General features: G+C 38.1%; 1 protein-coding gene across 2 annotated transcripts in view; it reads right to left on the bottom strand.

The window, feature by feature from the left end:
- SUMF1 (sulfatase modifying factor 1) overlaps positions 1-27,989 on the bottom strand; it is a 94,035-nt gene that overhangs the window by 60,855 nt on the left and 5,191 nt on the right. For both annotated transcript variants that reach the window (XM_034998338.1, XM_034998339.1), the window contains exons 2-3: positions 14,045-14,218; positions 10,102-10,176 (exon numbers count right to left, since the gene is read on the bottom strand). In XM_034998338.1, the coding sequence (XP_034854229.1) occupies positions 10,102-10,176; positions 14,045-14,218 (249 nt within the window). The remainder of the gene's footprint in view (positions 1-10,101; positions 10,177-14,044; positions 14,219-27,989) is intronic.

Below are 27,989 nucleotides of genomic sequence, written 5' to 3'. Positions count from 1 at the left end.
CATTCTTCCCCTCCCACTACCTTCTTCTTCTTCTTCTTCTTCTTCTTCTTCTTCTTCTTCTTCTTCTTCTTTTTCTTAACATATATTGCATTATTTGTTTCAGAGGTACAGATCTGAGATTCAACAGTCTTGCACAATTCACAGCGCTTACCAGAGCACATACCCTCCCCAGTGTCTATCACCCAGTCACCCCATCCCTCCCACCCCACCCCCCACTCCAACAACCCTCAGTTTGATTCCTGCGATTAAGAATTCCTCATATCAGTGAGATCATATGATACATGTCTTTCTCTGTTTGACTTATTTCACTCAACATAATACCCTCCAGTTCCATCCACGTCGTTGCAAATGGCAAGATCTCATTCCTTTTGATGGCTGCATAATATTCCATTGTATATATATACCACCTCTTCTTTATCCATTCATCTGTCGATGGACATCTTGGCTCTTTCCACAGTTTGGCTATTGTGGACATTGCTGCTATAAACATTGGGGTGCACGTACCCCTTCGGATCCCTACTTTTGTATCGTTGGGGTAAATACCCAGTAGTGCAATTGCTGGATCATAGGGTAGCTCTATTTTCAACTTTTTGAGGAACATCCATAAAGTTTTCCAGAGTGGCTGCACCAGCTTGCATTCCCACCAACAGTGTAGGAGGGTTCCCCTTTCTCCGCATCCCCGCCAACATCTGTCGTTTCCTGACTTGTTAATTTTAGCCATTCTGACTGGTGTGAGGTGGTATCTCATTGAGGTTTTGATTTGGATTTCCCTGATGCTGAGCGATATTGAGCACTTTTTCATGTGTCTGTTGGCCATTTGGATGTCTTCTTTGGAAAAATGTCTGTTCATGTCTTCTGCCCATTTCTTGATTGGATTCTTTGTTCTCTGGGTGTTGAGTTTGATGAGTTCTTTATAGATTTTGGATACTAGTCCTTTATCTGATATGTCATTTGCAAATATCTTCTCCCATTCTGTCGGTTGTCTTTTGGTTTTGTTGACTGTTTGCTTTGCAAAAGCTTTTTATCTTGATGAAGTCCCAATAGTTCATTTTTGCCCTTGCTTCCCTTGCCTTTGGCGATGTTTCTAGGAAGAAGTTGCTTCGGCTGAGGTCAAAGAGGTTGCTGCCTGTGTTCTCCTTTAGGATTTGGATGGACTCCTGTCTCACTTTTTTTTTTTTGACAGATACTTATTGCTTATTAAGTGACAGTTACTATGCTGGGAATATAGTGGTAGAGTGCATTCTCTCCCACCATCACAAAACATACCTGGGAAAGGGAAGGCATTCAACAAATACCTACACAAGTAATTATAAGTGAAATAAATGACATAAAGAGAAAGCACAAGAAGCCACAAGAGCAAATAAATGGAACAACCTAAATCTGGAATGTGGGACAAAAGACCACTCAGCATTTCAAATGGATTTCTCAGAGTAAACATAGCTAAAACCAGACCATACAAAGCAAAAAGTTGAGTGGCCAGTGCATAAGAATATAGCAGGTCCTTCACCCAATGCTTTGTTCTAGTTGATCTCAAAACAAGTTCTTCCACATCTTCAAGGTTTCCCTTAAATGTCTCTTCCACACACAGGCCTTCTCCCGTAATCAACCTAACAAATGCAGCTCTCCAGGCACCTCCCCTAACTCCTCCCCAGCACCCCTCACCAGAGCACCTGCCAATGCCCTTCCTAATTCATTTCTCAATGTTATTTCATGCTACCTCCAGGGCACTCCAGGATGGTATAGATCTCATATACTCTTATTTTTTTTGATAATTTTAAAAGATGATGTGTGTTTCCATTTTTATTTCTCTAAAACATTTGATATAAAAAACTCATAAATCAGAGAAAACATCGAATTTTGGTTTATCACATCCCTTAAACTCTGAGCACCTAAAGGGCAGGGGGAGGGCTATCTTTCATCTCTGTATTCTCAGGAATAACACAATATCTAGAAGACAGTAGGACATTTTTGATTGTTTGCTAAACAAACCACATTTTACACCAGAAAGTAAACTTTCAAACAGGGGGAGGGAGACTCATTTCCATCACTGGAAGAAGTCAAAGAACACACCCCAGGGCTAATGGCAGATAATCAAGGAGGCATGAATCCAAACAACTCAAACAATATGTGCCTGTATATAACTCAGAAGAATTAAAAGCAGGGACTCAGACACTTGCACGCCAATGTGCATGGCAGCATTATTCACAAAAGCCAAAACAGCAATTAGATGTTAAATAGCTGGAAACGATACAAATGTCCATTAACAGATGAATGGATAAAGAAAATGTGGTCTATAGAAACAAAGGAATATTATTCAGCCTTAAAAAGAAACGAAATCTGATACATGCTGTAACATAAATGAACCTTGAAGACATTTTGCGAAGTAATGTTAGCCAGACACAAAAGGACACTTCCATGAGGCACCTAGAACAAAGAAATTTATAGAGACACAAAGTACGATCAAGGTTACCAAGGGATGGAGGGAAGGGAGAATGGGAAGTTATTGCTTCCTGGGTAGAGAGTTTCTGTTTGGGATGATGAACAAACTCTGGAAATGTATAGTGATGATGACTGCACAACATTGGGAATGGACTCAATGCCAATGAACTGTACGTGTTAAAATGTTAAATTTTATGTTTTTGTATATTTTACCCTCCCACAAAAAAAAAGGGGGGGGATGTCACTGATATTCCTCCAGCCAAGGACTCTGAGATAATCCAAGAGGATTGTTTATTCCACAATAGCAAATCCTTTCAAAATATCATTGCAATTTGGCAGAGTGCTATAAATGGTATTATCAAATCTTACAAATGGGCAACAGTAAAGCAAAGGAAAGAAAATTTAACTCAATTTTCAATTAGAGATAGTGCACTGGAAGAAGCCAGCATAATGACATTTACTAAAAGACTTTTTTATGTGCTAAGTGCTGTATTAGATGGTTCTTCATACATTACTTAATTTGGTCTTTACAATACTCTACTAGGTAGGCATTATTACCCCTACAAGAAATTGATTAAAACAAGCAAAATGCTAGTTACAGTGAAGGAAAAAAAAAAAAAAATAACCACAGCATTGTGCTGGCATAAAAGGAATGAACAAACAAAACTACAAAATCAACACTAGCAGTAGGCAAGACAAAACTTGTGATCTATACCTACCACATTACCAGATTGATTGCCTTAAAAAAAAAAAAAAAGTCAACATTCTCCCGAGAATTATAACAAGACCTGAAACTCAATAATGAAGGGAAAAGAAACTGAACCAGTACCAAAGCCAAGATAACCCAGATGTTGGAATTATCAACGATTTTAAAGCAGCTATTATAACCATCAGCTATGAAGTAAAGGTGATATTCTTAAAATGAATAGAAAGATAGGATTCTCAGCAGAGAAACGCAAACTATATTTTAAAAAGAAACTTTAGAATTGCAAAATACAGTATCTAAAATTAAAAAGCTCAGTGGATAGGCTCAAGAGCAGAATGAAAACAACAGAAAAAAGAGGGAACTTGAAGACACAGCAATAGAAAGTAGAGAGCCTGAAGAACAGAGAGAAAAAACCATTTTAAAACAATGAACAAAGCCTCAGGAACCCGTAGGATAATATCTGACACTCATGCAATGGAGTCCTAAAAAGACAGGAGACGTGAATGCTGAAAAAAATATTTGGCATAATGGCTGAAAACTCCCCAAATGTGGTTAAAGACATAAATTCACAGACACAAGAACCTCAACAAATAGGATAATCTCTAATCTCTAAGAAAACAATGTCCTAATGTCCAAATCATAATCAAACTACAAAAGACAAGATTTTTTAAAGTCTTGAAAGAAGCCAGAAATAGTAACACCAATATGTAGAAGAGAACAGTGATTCAAAAGGCTGAAACCATGTGACCAGAAAAGAATGAAACTACATTTTCAAAGTGATGAAAGAAAAGAAGTGCCAGGGCGCGTGGGTGGCTCAGTTGGTTAAGCGACTGCCTTCGGCTCAGGTCATGATCCTGGAGTCCCAGGATCGAGTCCCGCATCAGGCTGCCTGCTCAGCAGGGAGTCTGCTTCTCCCTCTCCCGCTCCCCCCTCTTGTGCTCTTTCTCTCTCTCACTCTCTCTCTCAAGTAAATAAAATCTTTAAAAAAAAAAAAAAGAAAGAAAAGAAAAGAAGTGCCAGTGCACAGCTCTGTATTCAGTGAAAATAGCCTTCAGGAATGAAGGGGAAGTAAAAACATTTTCAGATGAGGAAAACTAAGAGAATTCATGGATATAAGACTTGTTCTCAAACAAATGCTAAAGGAAGTTATTTAGGCTGAAAGGAAATGATACCTGACGAAAACAGGAAACTTCTGGAATAAAGTGCAACAGAAATGGTTTGGGTATGTATAATATATTTCTTCTTTAAATTAAAAATATATATGTGTGTGTGTGTGTGTGTGTGTGAATGTCACAAGCAAAAATTGTAACATCATCTCAAGTCTTTTCCCAGCATGTAGATGTACAACATATGACAACTATAGCATAGGGATAAAGGAACCTATATGGTTATAAGGCACTTATATTTACTTGAAGTATTAAAATATTAACTCTTGTGATAGACTACGAGAAGTTAGGTACACATATGGTAATCTTTATGGCAACTACTAATAATACCAAAGGTAGAGCCAAAAGCAACAAATTAAAATGAAATATGTAAATGGAATACACATCTATATGTTCAAAAGTGGGTTTAAGAGACATGGATTAATAATATCTAAGCACTGGAGGAAGAGAAAAAATTAGAATGAAATAGTGGATATCAGTAATCTATAAGTTGGATGGGGATGATTAGAGCAAGGTCCTAGTATTATACAGCAGAAAAATTAAGGGACTAAAATTTAGACTTTAAATATGAGCATTAAAATAGATAGTTTAACTAGTAAATGAAGAGACATACAATATCTAACTTCTAAGGAGACAAGTGAAGTTGGGATAAGGAAGAAATAGAAAAATATGCAAGAAATTGAAGAAAAAACAGGATAGAGACAAAGCAAATAAAATGGTAGAAATAAAGCCAAATATATCAGTAATCATAATAAATTACATATAAACATAAATAAACTAAACTCTTGACTGAAAGACAAAAACTGTCGGAATGGACTTTCTAAAAACAGTTATATACTCTTTACAAGAGACATATTAAAAACATAAAGACACAGAAAGACTGAAAATGAAAAGATGAAAAAGTATATATTAGACAAAAGAAAGCTTGTGCACCCATGTAGGTAACAAAAAACAGACTGAAGATAAAACTTATTAGAGAAAAAGAGAATCCCTATATGTCAAAATTGAACAAGAAAGATACACTTCTACACTTATGCAGTTACACTTCCAAGCTTAACAGCAAAGCTTTGAAAGATATAAAGCAAAAACGGACAGAATCACTAAGAGAAATGATGTTGGACATTAGAAAATACTTAGACATAAACAATTACAAATAAATTACAAAACTTGTGGAACTAAAAGGATCATTTAGAAAGAAATCCGTAGATCATAATGCTTAAAAAAGACAGCCCAAAACTTTGAAAACGAAGCGTCAACTTGAGAAGTCCAAAAAAAAAAAAAAAGTAGCAAAGAAGTTAAGTGACTTTTCTCAAAACCAGCTGGTTAGCGGCATAGCTGAGGTTTAAAACCAGGTCTCCTTCACTCAAAGGATGTGGCTGTGATCTTTTCCTTATGGCTTTTCTGAATAAACAAGCCCCAAAATCAGTTTGAGAGAGAAAAGTCTTGGTGGCCGTGTGAAAGAAGAAAATTCTTAAAGCTGAACTGAGATTGTCCAAGGAAATGGTGGTTAAGCTACCAGAAAAGTAAAACTTCTAACATCAAAAAAGAGGTTCAGCAATTCATCCACCGGGCACATGTTTTGAGTTATTTTAATTTACTTTTCCTATGTACTGGAACTTGCCTTTCTGAACAGTTTCTGGCTTGGCTTACACTATTTAACTTACTAAAGCTTTTCTAAAAATTAATTTTGGGGTATGACCTCAGAATCTTGCTGGGCCCCAAGGCATTTCTCATTACAACCCATGCACATTTAGGTAACTGAATCACATCCTTCCTAATGGCTCTCTTTCTAGCTTAGAGTCTTTGCCCAGTTGTGATTATGTAAGAGACAGGCTGCAACATTCCCTGCCTTTTGTCCTGGTTGAGCATCATTCGAATAACACAGCACCCAGCATTTACTTGGGCAAGATATGCTGTCCCAAAATTGTTTTTTACTTAAAAAAGAAGAAGAAGAAGAAGAAGAAGATGTCTTGGTAATTCTGATTCCTCACTGAAACTTGTTTTCAGTTAAAAAGAACTTCTCAAAATAACCTACCCTCCTCCTTTATCAAGGACACCTATTCAAAAATTTGTTTCCTTAAAGTGTTAGCAAATTCAGAAAGTGCCAAACCACAAACCAAGAGATAATCATTGTTTCTCAGGCTCCCACTGAGAGCAACTGTTTTCTCCCCACCCCACGGCCATCCCTCATGTCAAAGATTTATGAGCTATTTTAATAACACAATTATTAAAATGAAGCATACTTTTTAAATATTAAGTATTTTAACCACTACCTTTATTTCAACAATAGAAGCTTATCTTGAATAAAATACCCCAAAACAAAAACAACACAGCAACCAAAACTAACCTTAATCCTTTCAAGGATTTAGTAGCTGTACCTTTTAAGACATTTGTTTCAAATTGAGCATTCAAATAATAATCACAACTAAGCAGATTTCAGCATGCACATATGCTCTGTTTTAAACTGTTAAATTCACACAGTTTCAGATATTTTTATGAGCAAACCCTAAAAGCCAGTTCAATGTCTTGCCTCAAACCTCTATATTAAAAAAAAAAAATCTACCTAAGATGACAGCAGCAGCAGCATAGTTTTTGGATCGCCCCAAATCTACGCATAAAACCACACAGAACAACTGAATAACAACATCAAGAACCCAAGAACAATGTGCACAGCCAATGCCATTATCTGAGGTCTTGCCACTGGGTTCAAACATGCGTCTGATCAGGCCTGTGGATCTAGCTACCAGTTTGCAGGAAATGAAGAGGCCAGGGAAAACAGGTGAGCAGCACCATGAGAGGGCAAACAACAAGATTCAGACCATGGGAAAGTCCACAGGTTAATTGCCCTGCATTCTTCCAGAGATAAACTGTTAGGGATAAAAAATGGGGCAGGGGGATGGAGCAACAGAAAGGAAACCTGTGATTAAAAGAGTCTTTTTTTTTTTAATATTTTATTTATTTATTTCACAGCGAGATAGAGCCAGAGAGCACAAGCAGGGGAAATGGCAGAGGGAGAGGGAGAAGCAGGCTTCCCGCTGAGCAGGAAGCCCAAAGTGGGGCTCGATCCCAGGGCCCTGGGATCACGACCTGAGCGGTAGGCAGACACTTAACTGACCAAGCCACCCAGGTGACCCAAGAGAGTCTTGAAAAAGACACAAATTTACCCTTAAATATTAGGATTAAACCCTAGTAGCCTTGGGATGTACACCTGGTGATAATACTATAAGGAAATACAGGGAAGCATTTACTTTAAAAAGCAGGATAATGGCAACTTTAGGAAAAGAAAAGGGGAATAAGGCTGTGGCTCATGGAGGGGTTTACTGAGGCAGGCAGAGAAATTCTATTTCCTGACTTAGGTGATGGTTATAAGCATGTTCACCTTAGGATGACTCAGTAAGCTAAATATTTGCTTTGTGTGGTTTTATGTATTTGTGTTGTTTTTGTTTTTTTTTTAGGAAAATTTGTATCACTTGTATAACCTGTCACAAGAACATTAATGACAACATTTAAAATAATTTACATTTATTTAAAAGTTATATGAAACATTTAAAATAATTCTATGAAAATAAACAATATTATAAAATAATTACATGGAAGTAAACAATATTACTAAATTCTAGTTAGCTACTATAGCCTGGGAAGTTTCCAAGGCTGATTTTGTGTGTTTAAAAGGAAACTAACAAGTGTTGCTGAGTGTTAATGACATGCTACCCCCGAAATGAAATTTCTGTCTTGACTTACACAGGTCTTGAAAGAGATCTGAAAAGGGAATAACTTTCTCACTCCATGATTCAGGATTACCTTATGCTTTGCCACGTATTACCTTAACTCATCTCCTGTTTCACTTCAAGTCTTCTCCTGGGCCATCCCATGTTCTATGCTTCTGGAAACACTGGGTTAATAAAAGGTCTGGCAAGGGACCCTGAGTGGCTCAGTCGGTTAAGGGGTTAAGTAAGCATCTGCCTCAGGCTCAGGTTGTGATCCCAGGGTCCTGGGATCCCCTGGGATGGAGTCCCACATCAGGCTCCCTGCTCAGCGGGGAGCCTGTTTCTCCTTCTCCCTCTGCCCCTCCCCCTGCTCATGCTCTCTCTCTCTCTCCCTCAAATAAAGAAATAAAATCTTAAAAAAAAACAAAGGTCTGGTGCAAGAGGGTATGTCAGACCTAAGAGGGGGCTGAAAAAACAAAAACTTAGCACTCTCAAATCATCAACAGATTCATTTTATTCATTCCAGCCCTTTCTGAACACGCTTAAAAGGTTTACTTTTCCATTATGAGCATTTAAGCAACAGACCAACATGAGGCTCCTGTGAGAGCTGCTTGTTATCGTCCTAGTTACAAGCACACACACTTTGCTAGGTACTTAGAGGGCACCTCAGAGCCTAGCAATAATCTGCCTTTGCCTTTATGCCTAATGTGTTCAGAGGTTCTCAAGTGACAAGAGGCCCTGTATCTGAAAGAGCAAATTTCAAAAATAAGTACAAAGGCCCTCCCTCATCTGAACTCCGTATCTTAAAACAAGGCACCACATCCTGAGCTGCTGGCTCATCAACACTAGGCCAATATGACCTCAAAGCCCTTTAAAAAAAGAAAAAAAAAAAAAGTTGTATCAGATTACATAATAGACTTATAATAAAAACTTGTAATGAGGAAAAAAAACCCTGAAATTCAAACAGAGCTCAGTCATGTTTTAAAAACATTTATGTAAAATACATACAAAAAGTGGCCCGATTCTCCTATAAATGAATCGAGAGCAGGTCTGCTTTTACCTCCTCCCCCCACCACCTTTGCTAGATTCATTTGAAGAGAAAGAAAACAGGAGCCAGGATGGTTTAATTTTTCTGGCCCTGCTGCTCGCAAAAGAGAAGAACAGTGACGCCAACACATAAAGACCAAGTTCAGGCAACTGAAAGGGAACTTGTGTAACAAAGGAAGATTAGGGTTGAATTCCTGTCTTCAATCTCTGTATCTTAATCAGTCCCCCTTGCAACCCCGTTTCCTCTCTTCTCTCACTACCTCCTGCCTATCCTGCATTCCCTTCCCTCTTTGTTTTATAAACCCTCAACCTCCTAGCTTACGTACAATCCTTCCCTTGTTTTTCTATTTTCTGGCTCCTTATGAGACATGTGTAAACAAATACTCGAACATACAGAAATCCCAAGTTCTGCTCACTACACAGGTGCTTATGGAAGCCCAGTGCACTGTTTCCATGATTTCTGAGAAAAACACACCTAATTTACATTCCCTGGATCCTCTCTGTGAAAGCAGGTACACCCTTGGGTGATAAGGCCAGTTCCCTGGCTCAATTTCCTGTGAATACCCAGAGCCAAAGGTCCTTTCATGAATACTTCGCTGATTGTAGGAATTGATGAATGTTTAAATAGGAAGCTCTCTCTCCACACTAGCACCTGATGAGATCAAGACTTTACGTACAGAAGTTAAAATAATATTCACATTTAACCCTCCGTTCTAGAAATGACTATAAGCAAAGAAACCCAGAAATGTCCAGAGCCCAGCTAAGCCCTCCTCAGCAACACAATGTGTCACTCGGGTACACAAGACAGAAACTCAAGTCAGACCTGACACTTTTTCGGCTACCATCCTGAACTTGTGCCATTTTCCTCAAGACATGGGGCCCTGGCCCATGGACCTGCTCTCAAAGGCAAATCTAGAGCAGGAATGGTGAGGTGGTAGGGGGCTGAGGAGGGTGGCACTTGTAGTTTGGAGTTTTCACCCAAGTCCTTTCCAACGAGCAGTAGAGAAATATGAGAGCCTGTTTAGACATTACTTACTGCCTGTTGGATATCAGTCTTCACTTGCTCACTCAACATGCCTTCAAAGACAAAGGAGTCACCAAACTTCTCAGCCTAAAAGGAAAGAAGGAAATAAAAATCCAGAAAGGTTGTAGCAACATATTTCACATGTACCGTTTTCTTTGTGCACCGTAAAACTGATTGTTCTTGTCCAAATGACCTTTAGTTTTTCTTATGACTTCCCAGAGGATTCAGAAATGACTTAAAAGCATCTGGCTTCCTATTAAAACAGGTTAATATCAATCACTTACAGAGATCACTGTCTTTTCAGGCTCATTTAGCTGATAAGAATGCAGACTGGAAGAGATTAGCTTTTGAGAATGTGATTGCTCCTGTTGATGGAAACACATCTCCCCAAGTGTTTCAAATGACTTGGAAAATAATATTCTTTACATGTCGGATTACATAATCAACCTTCGTTCTTTGTTCTGCTCCAGCAATCTAGTTAAAAGAATTAAATGACATTGTTTGCTGATATTCTGATAGACTCTAACTCCCCTAAGGGGTCAACTGTGTTTATAAATCTCAAGTGGCCAACTGAAGCATCAGACTGAACTCTGTATTTTGATTATTTCATTTAACATTACTGTCTTGAGTCCTCATCTATCTTGTTTTATTTGTTGCATGTGACCTTATACTGCAAACGCCCACTTAATTAACCCCTTGGTTTCCGTGATTCTACTCTTCTAGCTTCCTTCCTCTTTCTAACTCTTCTTACTCATCTCCTGAAATACATGGGCTCTTCCTCTAGCCGCTAGAACACTGTTGCTCCCTAGTGCTCTGCCCTGGCTCTTCTTTCTCTTCACCAGTGGCTCTCAAGCTTTGTGCAGTGGAGATCACCTGGCCAGCTTATCAACACTACACGTTACTGCTCCTCAACCGCAGAGATTCTGATTCTGGAGGTCCAGGGGAAGGCCAAGGAACCTTCAAGTGTGAACAGCTCAGCTGGTGACTGTAATACAGGTGGGCCAAGAAATCACACTTTGAGATACACGGACCTACAGCTAGACAACCTCCTTCAATCTCATTGCTTTAATGACCAGCAGCATGCACTTCAAACGACCCTCACATCTGCACCTCCAGGCCTCACTAGATGGTGTTAACTCCCTACTGGATCCCTGTAGTTCAGGCCTTATAAATACCTCAAACTCCTTTCCCTGATTGGAGCTTGTCATCTTTTCTTCACTCCTGTTCTTCCTCATCTTTCCCTTGTGGGAAAGTGCCTAAGCACCTAAACCATCCCTTCATCCAATGAACAAGTTTCAAACATGCCCTGTTTGGGTACCCACCCTTGTTCTGTGCCTGAGTATGAACTAAATGACAGAGATATGAGGTCAATATTAAATAAGCACAGTCCCTGTCTTAATAGCACTTACATGTGGGGGCACAGACAAAACTCAAGTCAAAGGATGGAAGAAAATAATTACAACTTTACTTGACCTTGTAAGGTAAAGAGTACCAAGAAAAGCCTCTTTTTAATAGAGTAGGGGAGAGGAAGTCTCCTTGAGAAGGGGCCATTAAGCTGAGATGACTCAGAATGAGAAGGAACCAGCCATAGTAAAAGGGAGATGGGCAAGGGGAGAAGGAAATTCCAAGTGGGGGAAAAAAATATGAGCCGAGACCTCAAGCTGGAAAAGAATGCTGAGTTTTCAAGGAATAGAAACAAGACCAGCTGGGCTCGAACATGATAAGTGGAGTGTGATATAAAATGAAGTTGGAGGGACAGAAAAAAATGGTAAAGTATCATAAAAATATGAACATTTATCCAAAGTAGGGGTTCTTAACACTTTTTGTGTCCTGGACCCTCCTGGCAGTATGATGAAGCTTAGGGGACTCCTTCTCAGAATGAAATGTTTAAATACACAAAACAAAATCAATATGATTACGAAGAAAAATTGTTATCTCAAAATACTAATAAAGTAAATTTGTGGAATAATAATATATACATGCTCTTTATTAATATATTAAATAAGATCTAATGGAAGTTCTCATAATTCTCATCATTTCTTTTTTTATATATATATATTTTTTTAAGTTTTTATTTATTTATTTGAGAGAGAGAGAATGAGAGAGAGAGAGAGCACATGAGAGGGGGGAGGGTCAGAGGGAGAAGCAGACTCCCTGCCGAGCAGGGAGCCCGATGCGGGACTCGATCCCGGGACTCCAGGATCATGACCTGAGCCGAAGGCAGTCGCTTAACCAACTGAGCCACCCAGGCGCCCCTCTTTTTTTTTTTTAAGATTTTATTTATTTTTTTGACAGAGAGAGAGAGCAAGAGCAGGAACACAAGCAGGGGGAGTGGGAGAGGGAGAAGCAGGCTCCCACCCCACTGAGCAGGGAGCCCAATGCAGCTCGATTCCAGGACCAGGAATCATGACCTGAGCCTTCCTGGGATCATGACCTAAAAGGAGCCGAAGACAGCTGCCTAATGACTGAGCCACCCAGGCACCCCCAATTATCATCATTTCTAAAGGAAGGATGAATGCAAACAATATTTCAAGATATCTACAACAATAACGTGACAAAAAAATGTTTGTGATTTCTACTGGCGACAAAGTTATAGGTACTGCTACTATTACTAGGGCTTGTCATCTGCCTCATAATTGAAGGAAATGCTAAACTTGAATGAAAGGGTAGTAAAAAGCCAGATGTCACTTTTCCTCATCCATGTTCCTGAATGCCCTAAATTCTGTTTATTCTATCTTCTTTATGGAGAACCCTAGTCTGAGAGGAGCTTGTTCCCTTACAAGTGTTCTAACTTACATAGACTATTAAGGAAACTGATCTGAGAGGATCCTTATGAAACAAAAAGAAGAGGGACTTCTGCTTATAATAAACAGGTACAAAAGAGAAAACACTTTGTATGTTTTAGGAAATTCCAAAGAAATGCGATGCTGCAAAACCAAATTTGAACACTTTTTTGCTTTCAGCATTTACTCTCAAATTACTTTTTTATTTAAAAGAAAAAAATGTTTTGGGCCTGGGTGGGAGGAAATAAAACAAGGATTCCACAAACTAAAGGCAAGGGTAAAGTCCTTTGGTGAAAGAAAATGGGAAGCCTAAAAAAACAAGTATATTTTAGACACTTAGAGAAAATTTCATAAACTAAAAAGCCTCCTTATTCTTACTCACTTTTAGAAGAAACATCTACTTGCAGAACCTTGCTTTGGGATTCAGTGACCAGAGAATAACTTGGAATTGCTACAGGAGAGCTTATGAGTCATCGGGCATTGAAATAAAACCACAGGGGCGCCTGGATAGCTCAGTCAGTTGGGTATCTGACTCTTGATTTCAGCTCAGGTCATAATCTCAGGGTCGTGAGATTGAGTCCCACGTCGGGCTCTGCACTGGGCATGGAGCCTGCTTAAGATTCTCTCTCTCCCTCTCCCTCCAAGAACCCCCCCCCCAACCACATGTTCTCTCTCTCTCTCTCTCTAAAACAAAAGAGAAAAGAAAAAAGAAAAAAAAATCACAAAATTGAAAAGCTGTACTTCTCCATCTATTGCTTAATGAAATACGTAATGCTTCTTGAACAAACAAACTGCAATTTTTTGAGAGGGAAAAGTGGCCTGGTTTTAGATTCTATCTGCTATCTCAAAAAGCCTGAGAAGGCAGTGGCACTCTCTGGTATAGTAAAGCGTTGATACAATATAGCATAATGGTTAGAAAAGAGGCCCTGGCATCTCACTGGCCAGGCTTGAAACCCAGCTCCACCAATAACTAGCTGTGCAACCCAGGGCAAACCACTTTTCTAATCCTCATTTCACTACCTGAAAAATAACCGGCCTCATGGGGTTGCTATGAGAACTGGATTAGATGAAAAATATATAAGCTCCTGAGCATAGTAGGGGGCACATAATAAAAAATGGTTAATCAACATTAGAAAAGAACAAGTTCTTCCTTCCCATCCCGACCCTATTACCTCCGTCAAATAGCCAGTTGAGTTCACAAATTTTTCAAATTCAGCATTACTGACTTCATAGGCATCCATGTAAAATGCATCAATAGCAACTCTCCTGGCAGGTGCCTCCCCATCTTGCTTTATCTGAGGATCATCTGTGCCCATTGTAAACACTCCGGCGGGGATGAGGACCATCTGCAGTGAAAGGGGAGACAGGGAGTCATGCCATCACAGCCAAAGTGGACCTGTATAGAGGGCAGAGTGCCTAGCACACAGTAAGCACCCAACAGTTACTACATACCCACCACAGAAATCACTGCACCATCAGTAAAATCACTCCATGCTCCTATGAAAGTGAAGGACTGGTCTCAAAAAGAAGTGAAAATTCTTGGTATGCCTGGCTGGATCAGTTGGAAGAGCATGTGACTCTTGATCTACAGGTCACAAGTTCGAGCCCCACATTGTACGAGAGATAAATAAAAATGAAAAAAAAAAAAAAGAAGAAGAAATGAAGGGCACCTGGGTGGCTCAGTCTGTTAAGCGTCTGCCTTTAGCTCAGATCATGATCCCAGGGTCCTGGGATCAAGCCCATATTGGGCTCCCTGCTCAGTGGGGATCCTGCTTCTCCCTCTCCCTCTGCTGCTCCCCCTGCCTGTGCTCTCTCTCGCTCTCGCTCCTGCTCTGTCAAATAAATAAAATCTTAAAAAAAAAAAAAAAAAAAGAAAAGAAATGAAAATTCTCTAGGCAAGTAGTTCTTTAGTCAAAAATCTACTTGATACATGCCATGGAAACAGGTCAGGAGCAATAGTCACCACGCTGCTAACGGCTGGAGTGCAAAGGCAGGGAGATACTCCACTTCTTTATACATTTGAGTTTTCCTTTAATATGATCTCATTTCTTTTGAATTATTTTTAAAATCAAATGCAAAAATGCCATATATAATATTCTTAAAAACCACTGAGTGAATGTAGGTCTCCAGTGAAATAGGAAAGACTTAAATCACTGAAATGGAATATCTAAGAAGTTTAATAAGGGACCATGTCTTGTCCTTATTATGTCCTTGTTCTTAATTGATTCCTTATTAAAACTCTAATTGCAATTACTTTGCTCCTATATATGTCTCACATAAACTCTAAATTCCAAGAGGCCATTGGACTGCTTTGTTCACATCTGTATTTCCAGCACTAAACATAGTGCCTAAGGATTGCACCAAAAATATTCAGTTAAGAAATGCAGGCCTATGCTCAACATCATGAATCATTAGGGAAATGTAACTAAAAACTAAAAAGAGAGTCTACTTCATGCCCACTAGCATGGCTATAACCCAAAAGATTGACAATAACAAGTACTGACAAGGATGTAGAAATTGGAACCTTCATACATTGCTGGTAGGAATGTAAAATGATGCAGCTGCTTTAGAAAACAGTCTCTTGGTTCTTCAAAAATCTAAATAAAGAGTCACCATATGACACAATTTCACTTCTATATGCCCAAGATAAATGAAAACAAATATCCATGTTCATAGCAACACAAATGTTCATAGCAACATTATTCAGAATAGTCAAAAAAGTGGAAAGTCAAAAGTCCATCAAATGACAGATATACAAAATGTGGTATATCCATTAAATGGAATATTATTCAGCCAGAAAAAGGAATGAAGTACCAATACATATTACAATATGGATGAACCTTGAAAACATTATGCTAAGTGAAATAATCTACTCACAAAAGGCCACATATTATATGATTCCATTCATATGAAATGCCCAGAACAGACAAATCCAAGGAGACATAAAGTAGATTAGCTGTTGCCACGGGTGGGAGGGAAAAAGAAATGGGGAATGACTGCTAATGGATATGGGGTTTCTTTTTGGGGGTGATGGAATGTTCTGGAATTACTGATGATGATTGTGAAACCTTGTGAATGAACTGGGAAACAATTGTTCAATTTATAAGGGTGAATATTATGGTATGTCATTCTATCTTAATTAAAAAAAAAACACAATCATATCATCTGTCAGAAATATATTCTGCAGACACAGTATCTTACTTTCTAATCAGACAAGTGAAAAATCAATTCATTGACCTCCCAGCAGCATAAGAATTGTGAAGACTCTAATTCATAAAATAAGGGTTCAGATTGAGGAAGGAAAAAAAGGAAGCCAAAGAGAGATAACTAGTTGGAATAAAAAGAAAGAATGTGATTTAGCAATAACAGCAGAAGACCTAGTAAAACAAGATTAAAAGAAACGGAAAGTAGCAATGAACAATCATTGATTCCTACGTTCTATTTCCATTGACTCTCTTTGCTGGTGGTTGTCTTTAATTCTGTGCATATATTTCCCAGTGAAAATGGAGCTCTTTTCATCTATGATATATGGGTAATAAATGTCTTATTTGTCCAATGTATTACCATTACTCCAAGAAATCATGCTTAACTACTCCTGTCCCCTAATCCCAGCATTACAGAGGTCACTCCATCTTACTGGATCTCTCCCTTCTTTCTATTCCCAGGCAACTGCAGGAGTCTCACAACCAGTCACCCTGTCTCCAGTCTCATCCTGTCACATCCCTCCTTGCTCCTCTCTAAGCCATTTATCTTCTGTTCAGTCATTCATTCTGAAATGTGTAAGCACCTACTGAACTTTCTGAAATGTCAGCCTTTGGTATCCAATGCAACTTATTACAGCTCTGTCTTTAACAGAAAAAGATTGGCAATAAACTAAATGTCTATCAGTAGTGGACGGGTTAAGTAAATTGTGGGCCATCCACACAACAGAAAATTAAACAGCCACAAGAAAAGGAAATATATGATATTTATAAATATATAGTAAATATAGTAGATTAATCACTTATAAAGCTAACATGAAGGTTAAGAGACAAAAGTAGTGAAAATAACTCATTAAAAGAATTAGTTAAGGGATAAGTAAGATGAAAAGATATAAAACTAGATATCAAAAACATGAAACATGGCAGCAGGGAGTAAAAATGTTAAGCCTTAGAATGCAATCAAACTTAAATTGCCTACTTAAAAAAAGGCTGTTATAGATATAAGTTGTTACGTGTAAACCTCATGGTAATCACAAAGGGAAAACCTATAGTAAATACACAAAAGATAAAGGAAAAGGAATATAAGCATACCATAAAGAAAGACATCAAACCACAAAGAAGGGGAGTAAGAGAATAAAAGAGGAACAGAGAGGAATAACCAAAAAAGCCAGAAAACAATGAACAAAATGGCAATAAGTACTTACCTATCAATAATTACTTTCAATGTAAATGGACTAAGTTCTCCAATCAAAAGACATAGAGTGGCTGAATAAATTAAAAAACAAGACCCATCTATATGCAATCTACAAGACACTCACTTGAAATGCACACAGAGACTGAAAGTGAGGGGAAGGAAAAAGATACTCCAGGAAAATGGAAACCAACAGGAAGCTAGAGTAGCTATACTTATATCAGCAAAATCAACTTTAAAATAGAGACTACAATAAAACACAAAGAGCACTACATAATGATAAAGGGGCCAATCCAACAAGAGGATATAACATTTGTAAAAAATTTATGTAGTCAACATAGAAGCACCTAAATAAATAAACCAAATATTAACAGACCTAGAAGGAGAAACAGACAGCAACACAATAATAACTGGGGACTTCATATCCCACTTACATCAATGGATAGATCACCCAGACAGAAAATCAATATGGAAACAGCAACCTTAAACAAAGTATTAGACCAGATGAACTTAACAGACATATACAGAACATCCCATCCAAAAGCAAAAGAAATACACATTCTTTCCAAGTGCACATGGAACACCCTCCAGGATAGATCACAGGTTAGGCCACAAAACAAGCTTAATAAATTTAAGAGGACTGCAATCGTATCAATCATCTTTTCCAAGCACAAATGATAGGAAACTAGAAACCAATTCCATAAAGAAAATGGGAAAATTCACAGATACGTGAAAATTAAACAACATGTTACTAACCAATCAAGAGGCCAAAGAAGAAATCAAAAGTTACATAAAAAAATACCATGAGACAAATAAAAATGGAAATAAATCAAAATTTATGGGATGCAGCAAAAGAAATTCTAAGTTCAGAGCAATAAACACCTACCTTAAGAAACTGGTTCTTTGAAAAGATAAAAATGATAAATCTTTAGCTAGACTCACCAAGAAAAAGAGAGGATACTCAAAATCAGAAATGAAAGAGGAGATATTAGAAATGATGCCACTGAAATATAAAATATCATTAAGAAACCATGATGAATAATTATATGCCAAAAAATTGGACAACCTAAAAGAAATGGAAAAATTTCTAGCAACATACAACCTACCAGACTGAATCATGAAGAAATAGAAAATCTGAACAGACTGATTACTACTAAGGAAATTGAATCAGTAATCAAAACTTCCCAAAAAACAAAAATCCAGAACCAGATGGCTTCCCTGGTGAATTCTACCAAACACTCAAAGAAGAATTATAACCAATTCTTCTCAAACACTTCCAAAAAATCGAAGATGAGGGAGTGCTTCCAAACTCATTTTATAAGGCCAGCATTATCCTAACACAGAAAGCAGACAGGATGCTGCAGGAATAAGAAATTATAGGCCAGTATCTCTGATGAACATAGGTGCAAAATTCCTCAACAAAATATTAGCAAACTGAATTCAAAAATACATTAAAGGATTATATACCATGATCAAGTGGGATTTATTCCTGGGATGAAAGGCTGGTTCAATATCCACAAATCAGTCAATGTGATACACCATATTAACAAAATGTATGATAAAAATCATATGATCACCTCAATACATGCAAAAAAGCATTTGACAAAATTCAACATCCATTTATGATAAAAACTCTCAATAAAGTGGGTATAGACAGAATGTACCTCAACATAATAAAGGCCATATATGACAAGCCTACAGCTAACATCATACTCAATGGTAAAAAGCTAAAAGCTTTTCCTTTAAGATCAGGAATAAGACAAGGATGCCCACTCTTGCCACTTTTATTTAGTTTAATATTGGATGTTTTAGCCAGAGTAATTAGATGAGAAAAAGAAATTAAAGACATCCAAATTATAAAGGAAGAAGTAAAAATGTCACCAGATGATATATATAGAAAACCCCAAAGACTCCACCAGAAAACTGTTAAACTAATAAACAAATTCCAGTAACACTGCAGGATACAAAAATCAATGCCAAAGAAACCTGTGACATTTCTATACATCAATAACCAACTATCAGAAAGACAAATTAAAACAATCTCATTTATAATTGCATCAAAAATAATAAAATATCTAGCAATAAATTTAACCAAGGGAGTGAAAGACCTGTACACTTAAAACAACACATTAAGGAAAGAAACTGAAGACAACACAAATCACTGGGAAGATATTTCATGCTCACGGATTGGAAGAATTAGTATTTTTAAAGCATCCTTATGATTCAGTGCAATTCCTATCAAAATTCCACTGGCATTTCTCACAGAAATAGAAGAAACAATCCTAAAATTTGTATGGAACCACAAGAGACCCTGAATAGCCAAAGCAATCTTGACAAAGAACAACAAGCCTATAGGCATTATGCTCCCTGATTTCAAACAATATTACAAAGCCAGAGCAATTAAAACAGTATGGCACTGGCATAAAAACAAACAATGACATGGAACAGAGAGCCCAGAAATAAACCCATGCATACATGGTCAATAAGTTTACAACAGAAAGGCCAAGAATATCAAATGGAGAGAACAGTCTCTTCAATAAATAGTGTTGGAAAACTGGATAGCCACATTCAAAAGAATGAAACTAAACCACTATCTTATGCCATACACAAAAATTAACTCAAAATGGAATAAAAACCTGAACCTAAGACGTGAAACCATAAAATCCCATTAGCAGTAAGTTCCTTAACACAGGTGCTGGTGATGATTTTTTGAACCCAACACCAAAAGTAACAAAAGCATAAATGAGCAAGTGGGGCTATACCAAACTAAAAAGCTTCTGTACAGCAAAGGAAACTGTCAACAAAATAAAAAGGCAATCTAATGAATGGTAGAAATTTTTTGCAAATCATATATCTGATGAGTTAATATTTACAATATATAAAGAACTCATAAACTCAACAGCAAAAAAGAAAAACTCTCATTAAAAAATGGGCAGAAGATCTGAATAGACATTTTTCCAAAGAAAACATACAGTTAAAAGGTACATGAAAGGATGTACAACATCATTATCATCACAGAAATGCAAATCAAAACCACAATGAGATAGCACCTCACACCTGTTAGAATGGCTATTATCAATATGCCCCACATCTGTTACAATGGCTACTATCAATAAGACAAGAAATAACAGGAGTTGGCAAGAATGTGGTTAAAAGAAACCCATGTGCACTGTTAGTGGAAATGTAAATTGGTGCAAGCACAGTGGAATACAGTATGGAGCCTCCTCAAAAAGTTAAAAAATATTACTTAAAGAACTACCACATAATTTAGCAATTTCACTACTGGGTACTTACTAAAACACTAAATCAAAAAGATGTATGCACCTCAATGTTCAATGTAGCACTATTTACAATAGCCAAGACATGGGAACAACCTAAGTGTCCATGACTGGATGAACACATGAAGCAATTGTGGTATGGGGGGCCTGGGTGGCTCAGTTGGTTAAGCGTCTGCCTTCAGCTCAGGTCATGATCCTGGGGTCCTGGGATCAAGGCCATCAGGCCCCTGCACAGTGGGGAGTCTGCTTCTCCCTCTCCCTCTGCCCCTCCCCCCTCGTGCTCTCTCCCTCTCTCTCTCAAATAATAAATAAAATCTTTAAAAAAAAAATTGTGGAACCTATACTGTTTTCCAGAGTGGCTGCACCAGCTTGCATTCCCACCAACAGTATAGGAGGGTTCCCCTTTCTCCGCATCCCCGCCAACATCTGTCATTTCCTGACTTGTTAATTTTAGCCATTCTGACTGGTGTGAGGTGGTATCTCACTGATGTTTTGATTTGGATTTCCCTGATGCCGAGCGATATTAAGCTCTTTTTCATGTGTCTGTTGGCCATTTGGATGTCTTCTTTGGAAAAATGTCTGTTCATGTCTTCTGCCCATTTCTTGATTGGATTCTTTGGGTGTTGAGTTTGATAAGTTCTTTATAGATTTTGGATACTAGCCCTTTATCTGATATGTCATTTGCAAATATCTTCTCCCATTCTGTCGGTTGTCTTTTGGTTTTGTTGTATATAAGTATGTATGCATGTGTGTATATAAATATATGTCCTTTATTATCATATGCATCATACATATATCATTCAGTCATAAAAAAGAGTGAAATCTTGCCATTTGCAACATGGATGGATCTTGAGGGCACTATGCTAAGTAAAGTGAGTCAGAGAAAGACAAACAACATATGATCTCTGTTCTATGTGGAATCTAAACAAGCAAAAACCAAGCTCATAGATACAAAGAACAGATTGGTGGTTGCCACAGGCAGGGGTGGGGGGGGTAAAAAAAAAAAAGTGGTCAATTACACCTCAATAAAAAGAAATATTTTTAATAAAAAAATTTTTAAAAAAGATTGGTCAGTTCCACAAAGGCATGGCTTTTTATTTCTCTAAAAATATTGTGTACTTTTTGCCAGTTCTACAAGGAATCAGGTGGAGACCCAAGTTAACCAGTAGAGTATTTCAAATCTATTCTAGTGATGCTTTTAGTGCATCTTACAGATCACTGCTTAGAAAATTCAGAGCATGTGGCTGTTTCTGTTACTGTTCTTGTTTTAGGAGGAGAATGGAAACACCTTTACTACACCACCTAAAACCTAAAATCTTTTTCAGTTACAACAAATATTTTAAAAAGCGTTAAATATATTGCTTAATAAATTGTAAGTCAAAGATCCTTATAAGCCACCCTCCATGAAATACCTTGCCAATCACTCCAAAAGCCCTTCCTATGCCCATCTTGAACACAAATCCTCCCCCTCACCACAGAGAAAAACCACTGTCCCAACTTTTAACTTATTTTTAAGATATAATTGATATATGACATTATTTAGTTCCAGGTATATAACATAATGATTCAATATTTGTATATATTATGAAACAATCAACACAAGTCAACATTCACTACCACAGTTAAATTGTTTTCTTGTGATAACTTTTTTAAATTATTTTTTTATTATTAACTTATAATGTATTATTTGTTTGAGGGGTACAGGTCTGTGATTCATCAGTCTTGCACAATTCACAGCGCTCACCATAGCACATACCCTCCCCAATGTTGTGATAAGAACTTCTAAGATCTCTTTTAGCAACTTTCAAATGCATAATATAGTATTAACTATAGTCACCATACTGTCCTATCCTGACTTTTATATACATTGTTACCTTATTTTATTTGCACTTTAATGACTTAACTATGCATCCCTAAACATTATAGTTTTTATGGCTTTTCTTTTTTTTGTAAAATATGGCATTTAGGAATCTAAATCTATAGGTTCCCCCTTTACCTCTTTTTCCCCCTTGCAACTTATTTGTTGAAGAAACTGGGTCATTTGTCTAAGAGAGATTCCCAGAGTCAAGATTTTTGTTGACTGCAACCTTATAATGTAGTTTATTTATCATTATCCCCTGTCCTCTGTACCTCCTGAAAATTGATAGCTGAATCTAGAGGCCTTATCAGATTCAGGTTTGATTTGCGGGGAGTAAGACTCCTCTGTAGGTGGTGTTGTCTTCCTCATTAAGAAGCACAGAGTGGGGACACCTGGGTGGCTCAGTCGGTTGGGCGTCTGCCTTCAGCTCAGGTCATGTTCCCAGGGTCCTGGGATCGAGTCCCGCATCGGGCTCCTTGCTCCGCGGGGAGCCTGCTTCTCCCTCTGCCTCTGCCTCTCTCTCTGTCTCTCATGAATAAATAAAATCTTTAAAAAAAAAAAAAAAAAGCACAGAGTGTATGGGTTACTCTCTTTTCTGTTGCTACCAGCCATCAAGGTTCAATTCATCAGGGGTTGCAAAATGATATTCCAATTCTATCATATCTTCTTCATTTATTGTTGAAATGTTTCTATAAAGAGAAACTTCCCCTACTCAGTTATTTAGCTACTCCGTGTTATATTCATGGGAAAGGCAAGATAAATTCTTGACTTTTTCCCCTTATTTACCAGCTTTCAAAATAAAGAGCCGGTTCCCAAGAATAATCCCAAGATGATGAAAACAAAACAAAACAAAAAATAAAACTGGGAAAGGGTCAGGCTGTGTGCTATCTCCATATCTGGCAAAACACTGGATCTGCAAAAAGTGTTACCAAAACCAAAGGAAAGGTATTAATACAGGGCGGGGTCTGATGAGACTTCTTACTAGAACAATGCTGTCCTTCATTACCCCCAATCACTGTGGTTGCTAACCACTATCAGGACTCCCAGAATTCCATAAGCCTTCAAGATCTTTCCAATAAGTCATAATATGCTTGAGTTAGCAAGAAGGAATTCATGGTAGTTGCCTTCAGTACACTTCATTTGATGCAGTATCCAGAATACACAGTAGGGAGAACTCTCACCAGAAGCAGATAAATTAGGGGAGGGAGGCTGTGTACATTTCCAGAAATGCCAGTGACTAGAAAATCTCTGCTTTTATGATATAACCAATTCCATGTCCTGATTTATCTAAATTTTAAAAATTTCTTTCCAGTATTATGCTAAATCTTCTTCCCCATCACACGTTAATCAGTAAGAGATTATAAAACTAAAATAGGTCACTTGTGACTAGTGAAATAGATTTCACTGAACTTCTGAGACAGGAACCAAACTGCAAAGAGTTGGAGTGAGAAGGCAGAAGTATAAGTAGTTGGTGAAACAGGAGAGAAATGACCTGCTAATTTGAGGGAGTGACCAATCTCAGAGAATGATTTATTTTATTTATTTATTTATTATTTTTGTTTTAGAGAGAGATCGTGAGTGGGGATGGGCAGAGGGAGAGAGAGAATCTTAAGCAGGCTCCACCCCCAGCACGGAAAAAAGACACTTTTAATAAATTAATATGGAGAGATCTTGCCAAGACAAAGAACTAAAGTGAACAAAGCAAAGTGTACCACAGTAAGCATGGCGTGTTACCATTTGTGTGAAAAGGAGGTGGGAGAAGAATAGAGATTCACATATTTTTGTATTTGCTTATATTTGCAGAACAGAGCTCTGGGAAGACATGTCAGAAACTCGTGTGGTGGTTATTTGAGAGGAAGGATATCAGGTAAGTATAAAATTTTTCACTACACACCCTTCTATAATTTTTTCTAAACCATGTAAATATACTGTCTGTTCAAAAGATAAACAATAAAATAAGGTGTCAATCTGATCATACCACTTTCCTACTTAAATTCCTTAGGCATCCCCATCACCTTTCAGGGTAAAATAAAATATCTAACCATCAAAGCCTAATCTCTCACCGTCTCCCTCGTGATGTGTCCCACCTACACTTTGTCTGTAAATAGTCAATATTCAAGATCACCTCCTCTAGGCCTTTACTGCCTGCATTTCCCTCCTCTGGCTGGGTCATATGCCCCTCATTTGGGTTCCTCTGATAAATACCTCTACCTATCCTAACAACTGACAAACACGTATTTTTTTTTTTTAAAGATTTTATTTATTTATTTGAGAGAGAGAATGAGAGAGAGAGAGCAGGAGAGGGAGGAGGGTCAGAGGGAGAAGTAGACTCCCTGCCGAGCAGGGAGCCCGATGCGGGACTCGATCCCGGGACTCCAGGATCATGACCTGAGCCGAAGGCAGTCGCGTAACCAACTGAGCCACCCAGGCGCCCAAACACGTATTTTAATGACGGGTTTTCACCTCCCCTAGATCCTAGGCTCTTTGGGATTCACAAATATTTTTCATTTCTATATCCCCAGTGCCTAGCATGGTGCATAGTTCAGGATAGACACTCAAAAAAAAAAATCTTTATTGACTGAATGAGTGAGATCATGAATATGATGAGGAATTTGCCACTTGAGTTATTCGTAATTGTAGAAATTCTTGTTCTAACACAGTCCCAGACACGGAGAGCATGTTTGCATTGTAGTGAAACCTGTTTTAAGACTGTGCAAGGACTGAACTAGGTACACATTATTCTGATTATCCTCCAAATGTCTGAGACACAAGGTTCCTCAGTCCTTAGAAGTCAGAATTTTAAGCAGCTCTGCAGAGAAGCAGAAACATAGAAGACTTCAGACAAAAGCTCCAAGTGTAGTTTTAAAATGATTATTAAAATGATCTGGGGCGCCTGGATGGCTCAGTTGGTTAAGCAACTGCCTTCGGCTCAGGTCATGATCCTGGAGTCCCGGGATCGAGTCCCGCATCGGGCTCCCTGCTCGGCAGGGAGTCTGCTTCTCCCTCTGATCCTCCCCCTCTCATGCTCTCTGTCTCCCATTCTCTCTCTCAGATAAATAAATAAAAAATCTTTAAAAAAATAAAATAAAATGATCTAATATGAGGTTTCATAAAGGATTTAAAGTTAAAAAAAGCTTTCCAGCAGCAGACAAGTAGGTCCTACTCTGAGAACAGGTGTTCAGCCCTCGGCGTAAAGAGAAGACACACAGGAAGCTGTGCCCATTATGCCTAATAAAGTTTTACAATCACCTCATTTTGTTTATCCTCTTCTCCCTCGAGGTGAGTACCAACAATGCTAACACAATCACAACTTCCACTGTGGACTCCTAGCCTGGTTTTTTTCCTTCTTCTTTCACTACCCATCAGAGATAACCAACAATGAATAAGCCAAGTTTCCGTTCTGGAGGCTATAGATAAAAATACCCTGCATTGTTCCAAGTGGATCATAATTTCCAATTTACACGAATGAAATGAAGTTTTCTGTCCTACAAATGTAAAATGTTGTTCTAGTGAAATCCAGAGCATTAAGTGTTTCACTCTACAGGACCCTAAACCACATAAAAAGAACCATTTTAATCAAGTCTTCACTGAAGTTCCAGATTCAAACAATGCATTCCTCGTTGAAAGTAAGTTAAAACCCCCTTTGCTACACCACGGTTTGTGCCATTGCCACGCCAGTCAAAAGTACGTAAGTCAAGGTGACTCTATTGCCATTAGAACCATATTTGGGGGGCGCCTGAGTGGCTCCATGGGTTAAGTGTCCAACTTCTGTCTTCAGCTCAGGCCGTGATCTTACGGGTTGTGGGATCAGCAGAGTCTGCTTGGGATTTTCTCTCCCTCTGCACCTCCCCCATGCAGTGCACTCCCTCTCTCTTTCAAATAAATAAATCTTTAAAAAAAAAAAAGAGAGAGAGAGAGAACCATATTTGGGCTACACACTCCAGGCAGGTGTAGTGGGCATGTATTACTTGTGCCCACCCAGCCCTCATCCCTTCCTGTTCTTGTCAGAACTGACATCCCTTTGAAAACCATTTGTTCAACCCTCTATATGGCTCAGGTAGAGCTGATGACCCTACTCCACCTACTGTGACTCAGGCATGGCCAACTGTGGCATTCTTTTGACCACAGATGTTTAAATTAGAGATAGGCCCATGATCCAGTCAAAGTTAATCTTAAAACCGGCTGGAGCTATGAGAAAAGGGATACTCTCTCTTCCAGCTACTTCCTCAGTAGAAACAGAGACACTGCCTGAAAATGGAGCAAATACAGAAAAAAGAAGAGCCAGGAGATAGTCAAAAAGGAAGATCTGCCTGAGGCCTTGGAACCAGTTGTGTCTGGGGCCATATCTACTCTTGAACTTCCCCACTATGAGAACCCATGAATGTCCCCTCTCCCACTTCTTTTCTGCTTAAGTCAGTTTTGTGTTTTCTTTCACTTGCTACTATATTTTTGTCTTATATACAAAAATGAGATAAGCTTATATGAATACTTTTGTGCAGTTCTTCTCCCTTTTCCTTCTTTTCTCTCCTTAAATCTAATGTAATACATTAAAGGCTCAGGACAAAGTGGGATGAACAAGAGAATCATGATCTCTGGATCTACCCACAAACTGCTGCTTTAGCCGTCTGTACAAGGCTTATCTATCTATACCATTCTCTTACTCTACTGCCCTCAAAGACAGACACTAATTGTAGATGAAATAGCATTAAAGTTCCTTCAAGCCCTGGGATTTATGATTCTATTAAGCCTCGGTTGCCTTACTGTAAATGGGGAATAATACCTGTTACTGGATTCTTAGGAGGATGAGATAGAGCAAAAGAATATTTTACAAAGGTTTCTTTAGAAAGTATGGGATACCCTTTATTCCCACAGCAGTTTCTCAATATTGTATCCACCAAAAAGAAGTAACAGATCATTCAAGAAACTGTTACAGAATGGCTAAAATGTGTAAGACACTAGGCGAGTGGGGGTGGGGGGTGGGGGTGGATACAGAGATTTTAAAAGGTCTAAAACTGCTTCCCCTGTAGAATATCAGACAACTATACATACAACACCAAAGAGAATACACAAATTGCCTTCAGACAACAGTAAAATGTTGTGGAAATTTAGAGGAAATAAAAACCACTTCTTCTTGGACGAAAGGTTTCATGGAAGAAATGGCATTCAATTCAATCGTGCCTTGACACTTGGGTAAGCATTACCTGATCAGAAACATTCTCAGATAGGAAATCAGGACTGAAATTACCCATACATACAGAAACAGTGTGTACAATTTAATCACCCCATGATTCTAAAAGCCCTTCAAGCAACTGTTTTCAAAGACACATGGAGATTAAAACATTTTGCTACCTTGTACAAAATAACCTGTGCAGAAATTGTTAGGATAATTTTCACATTGAGAATTATACATATTTTTAACTAGAAGGAACTTGAGTAAAATTTTAAAATATCTAAATTGTTTCCCATATAATTTTTACTGCTGTAACTTTCCAGTGAAACTGTAAATTCCCTGAGGGTAAACCCCAGTGCTATTTATTTTTGTGTGTGTGTGTGTCTCATCTTGCCAAGTGCTCATTAAATGAATTAAAA

This window comes from Mirounga leonina, unplaced genomic scaffold (assembly GCF_011800145.1).
Source record: "Mirounga leonina isolate KUSES-001 unplaced genomic scaffold, KU_Mleo_1.0 Mir_94, whole genome shotgun sequence".
Lineage (NCBI taxonomy): Eukaryota > Metazoa > Chordata > Mammalia > Carnivora > Phocidae > Mirounga > Mirounga leonina.
The sequence above is the reverse complement of the archived record's forward strand: the minus strand, read 5'-3'. Positions and strand labels throughout refer to the sequence as shown.